This window comes from Miscanthus floridulus, chromosome 16 (genome assembly GCF_019320115.1).
Source record: "Miscanthus floridulus cultivar M001 chromosome 16, ASM1932011v1, whole genome shotgun sequence".
NCBI classification, from domain to species: domain Eukaryota; kingdom Viridiplantae; phylum Streptophyta; class Magnoliopsida; order Poales; family Poaceae; genus Miscanthus; species Miscanthus floridulus.
The window spans coordinates 42,534,608-42,538,595 of NC_089595.1; the positions used below are offsets into that span (position 1 = coordinate 42,534,608).

General features: G+C 48.2%; 1 protein-coding gene across 1 annotated transcript; it reads left to right on the forward strand.

The window, feature by feature from the left end:
• The first annotated feature begins 1,844 nt into the window (after window positions 1-1,844).
• Window positions 1,845-2,486, forward strand: LOC136510622 (ABC transporter G family member 4-like). Its single transcript, XM_066505011.1, has one exon. The coding sequence runs from the start codon at window positions 1,845-1,847 to the stop codon at window positions 2,484-2,486; it is 642 nt and encodes a 213-aa protein (XP_066361108.1).
• Window positions 2,487-3,988: the final 1,502 nt, after the last annotated feature.

A 3,988-nucleotide genomic window follows, 5' to 3' on the forward strand; every position in this document is an offset into this window, starting at 1 on the left:
CATTCACAAAAAAAAAGGCACCGACTGAATTGGCCCTATGGTTCGGATTTTGAGCACCTAAACTGTCCTAATCAGCCAGCCGGCCGTAGCTTGTGATTTGGAAGTGTGCTGAGGTGCTTGTGAGTTGTGACACCAAAATCGTGTCGCATCAAAATTTGGTCAGTGCCCAAAGCATCATCGTTTTGTGGTTATTATTTCCACTAACTGAAAGAGATATGATGCGTGATTTAATCAATTAGTTCTATGTACCATGCGCATGCAATATATCAAATTAATATGCCCATCACCGAAGTTGGTTTTCTAGTAGTGGTAGGGAAGAAACTAATTGATATCCAGAGCCGGCCATCACTAATCGACTATTTTGTACTCTCTTCATTCCACATTATTTGACGTTTTGACTTTTTTTTTAAGATACATAGCTTTTCCTATGCACTTAGATATATATTATATCTAGATACATGGTAAAAGTAATGTACACTATAAAGCAAAACGTCTTATAATTTAGAATGGAGGGAGTAACTTGTATCTATTGACTGTATTGTTCTCAAGCATGTAATAACTTCTATGTACAACCTAATTTAAATTTAAATATTCCCTCCATCCTAAAATATAATAAGGTATCCTAAAAATTCTAAGACAAATTATGTGGTAATGCAAATGCTGCATATGTAACCCTCCCTTAACTATAAAGAGACTTTATGCTTGCCATATTTTAAGTCTAAAAGTAGACAACTCTCAAAAAAAGTCTAAAAGAAGACACTTGAGACTCTGAGGGAGCTACTTTACCTAAAATCCTTATAATATGGGACAAATTTGAATTCTTAATATCTTATATTTCAGGATAAAGTAGTAGATAGGAATACTATGAACATTCGATCCCTCAACCAATTCCAGAAAAATAATAATAGTAAATAAATAAAAGATTGTTTTGTCAAATATTTTTTTCAAATGGTTTTATCTTTACCAAAGAAATATAGAGCCAAAGCCTTGCCAATAAGACTATTATTTCAAATACTCCATGCATCAACTAATCTAGAGATCCATTTTTAGTGAACCATGAATCTAACACAACTACACGGTACGAGCGTACTAGGGATGTAGCTAGGCGGGGCAAGTAATTATGGCAACAGCAACTTGTAAGAGCAGGTTCAATAATAGAACTAGGTGTTTGACTATTCGTCAAATTGCAAGAGCCAAGCTATATAATAGTGGTCTCTTATCTATCTATAAGAAACTTTTTTATTATTAGGTTTACCCATGTCCCACCTTCTTTTTCCTAATCCTCCTCATTCCTAATCCTTCTCACATTCATTCTGTGTCCAGCTTGTTGCTTGCATGAGAGCTAAGCTCTCATCTTTCTCCTCCCTTACCTCCTCTACAACAGCATTTGTTTAGCTATAGGTCAATTATTGTACTTGCTCTAAGCCCGTTCCACAAAAATGTTCCAATCCACGGTCCAGCAGCAAATCTGCTGTGGATCAACCTATTAAGCCCACCAAACCCACAGCGATCCACAATAGTTCCATGAGAGCTTACCAACCGCAAGTCCACATTACTCTTTCGTTCCAATGGCCGCAATCAGGATATGGAATTATGGATTACAATGCTACAGAATAGATTTTCACTTGGCGTAAAAAAAATAGTTAAATATATGAGTGGTCCATCAACTTGCGCTCTAGTTTCACTTAGGACTATCAACTCTGAAAGTAGGTTTTTGATCCATAATCTTTGTTAGTGGCGTATTTGTAACCCATACCTTTTTGTTTTAATTTTTTAACCGATGTGGCACCTCCGGGTCCAGGTGGACTCCGCACGCACGCATGCATGTGCACATGCACATGCACATGCACGTCGGCGTCTTGGCGAAAGACAGCGGACTGGGCTGCCGCTGCGCCGGCTGCTGGCCGTCGCCGTCCCCGGCGCCGCCACCCCTGCTGCTCCCGTCGCTCTTCATCATGATGTCGTCGTTCCGCAGGCTCTCGGCGCACGTGCCCCAGGCGGACATCGCGCTCGACCTGCTCACCGGCTCCGAGACCTTCGCGTCCGCTGCGTCGCTGCTGCACCCGGAGTCAGCGTCCACCACCTCGGCCGCGGTTGCCGCGCTCCTCGCTGACCTCGGCTCACCCACATCGCACACACGCGGGTCTCCCCCCACGCGGCTGTACGGCAGAGAGTGCCGGCGCGTGTCCATCGGCCTCGTCATCCTGCGCTCCTCGGCGCATGTGGTCATCAGCTGCCTCCGCGCCGTCACGGCCGCCCAGGGCACGGCGGTGGTGCTTTCCATCCACCGGCCAAGCGCACGCCTCCTCTCCGCCGTGGACTGCCTGCTACTCCTCTCCCGTGGCACCGTCCTCCACCACGGTTCGCTCGCATCCCTTGACGCTGCCCTCCTCTCCGGCTCTCCCACGGCCCCTCTCCGCGTCCTACCTCGCCCCGCCGTGAACCCGATGCGAGCGGCGGCTTCAAACGTGAGATCCGACTCGTGACGGCACAGTCGAAGCCCACATCCAGCATCCCATGCGGCCTCTGTGGCTCTGTCGTCACACTCTCGGCCTCCGCCCCACTCGCCTTGTCCTGTCGTCTGCCAGTGAGCCCGTCACTCTGGCTCCACGCGGCTGTCTGCGGTCGCGCTGGCGCGCCCTAGGCTGCTGATGCGCCAGCTGCGGTGCCCCTTCTCCTTGTCGCGACGCTGGGAGGCGGGAGGGGTGCTTCGTGCTCCTGCAAGTGCTCGTGTCCTATGCTGAGAACTGAGAAACTCGACGCTTCTTCAGGGTACATGTGTATTTATGTTGTATTTCGATCTATATTTTTTCTAAAGGAAAACAGACATATATTGCGTACGCATGACGACACGGTGACATTACCATGGACAGAGCAAAACAGAGCACGCACGAAGCACGGCACACCGCACACGGCCGCCCGGCTGCTTGCGTCGATGTCGCGCAGCGCTCTGCGAGTGCACGTGCATGCGGAAGGACGCGCTTCGCGCGCTTGGCTCGGCCATGCCCGGGACCTCGTGTTCGCAGGAGTTGGTGGCAGCGGTGCGAATTGCAGCGTATGGCCGGATTTCTGGGAGATGGGGAGGTCGTAGGGATGCGGGGAATGCTCACTGAGGCTTTCCAAGGGCAGAGGAGCGTCGGCAGTGGCTGCCTGCCGGAGCAAGCTCTGCACAGCGAGGTGAAAGCTCTAGTTTGGTTTTGGTTAATTGATGAAACCCTAAGTGTTAACCTAGTTTATCAAGATGATTATGAGATAGGTAGCACTACTCCAAGTGATGAAGCAATGGCGAAGATCATGACAATGGTGATGGCATGGTGATGGTCAAATGCTTAAACTTGGAAAAGAAGAAAGAGAAAAACAAAAGGCTCAAGGCAAAGGTATAAAATGTAGGAGCCATTTTATTTTGGTGATCAAGACACTTAGCGAGTGTGATCACATTTAGGATTGATAGCCGTACTTTTAAGAGGGGTGAAACTCGTATCGAAATACGGTTATCAAAGTGCCACTAGATGCTCTAATTCATTGCATATGCATTTAAGATCTAGTGGAGTGCTAACACCCTTGAAAATGTTTATGAAAATATGCTAACATATGTGCTCATGGTGATACACTTGGTAGTTAGCACATTGGAGCAAGGGTGAAGAAGTTAGAAGTGAAAACGAGTTGGTCGTGAAGACGCTGGCGTCGGTCAACTAACCGGACGATGGGTCCGAAAGCACCGGACGCTGGTAGCATGCGTCCGGTCGAGCTGGTCGGTCAGCACAGTACCTAGGGTACTGCACCGGACGCTGGTCTGGGTCCGGTCAAGGTGGACCAGACGCGTCCGGTCGAAGAAATATGCCTCTAGGAGCTTACTAAAAATGATCGGACGCTGAGGCTTCTGCGTCCGATCAGTTTTTGTCGGAGCGTCCGGTCAGTTAATAGCCGTTGTGATCTGGCGGCTCAAGTTTAATTCAGAATGACACGTGGCTTACATCTGTGGACCGGA

What these genes read in the sequence shown, in the direction of transcription:
- LOC136510622 (XM_066505011.1), top strand. Translation starts at nt 1,845, where the DNA reads ATGCACGTCGGCGTCTTGGCGAAAGACAGCGGACTGGGCTGCCGCTGC.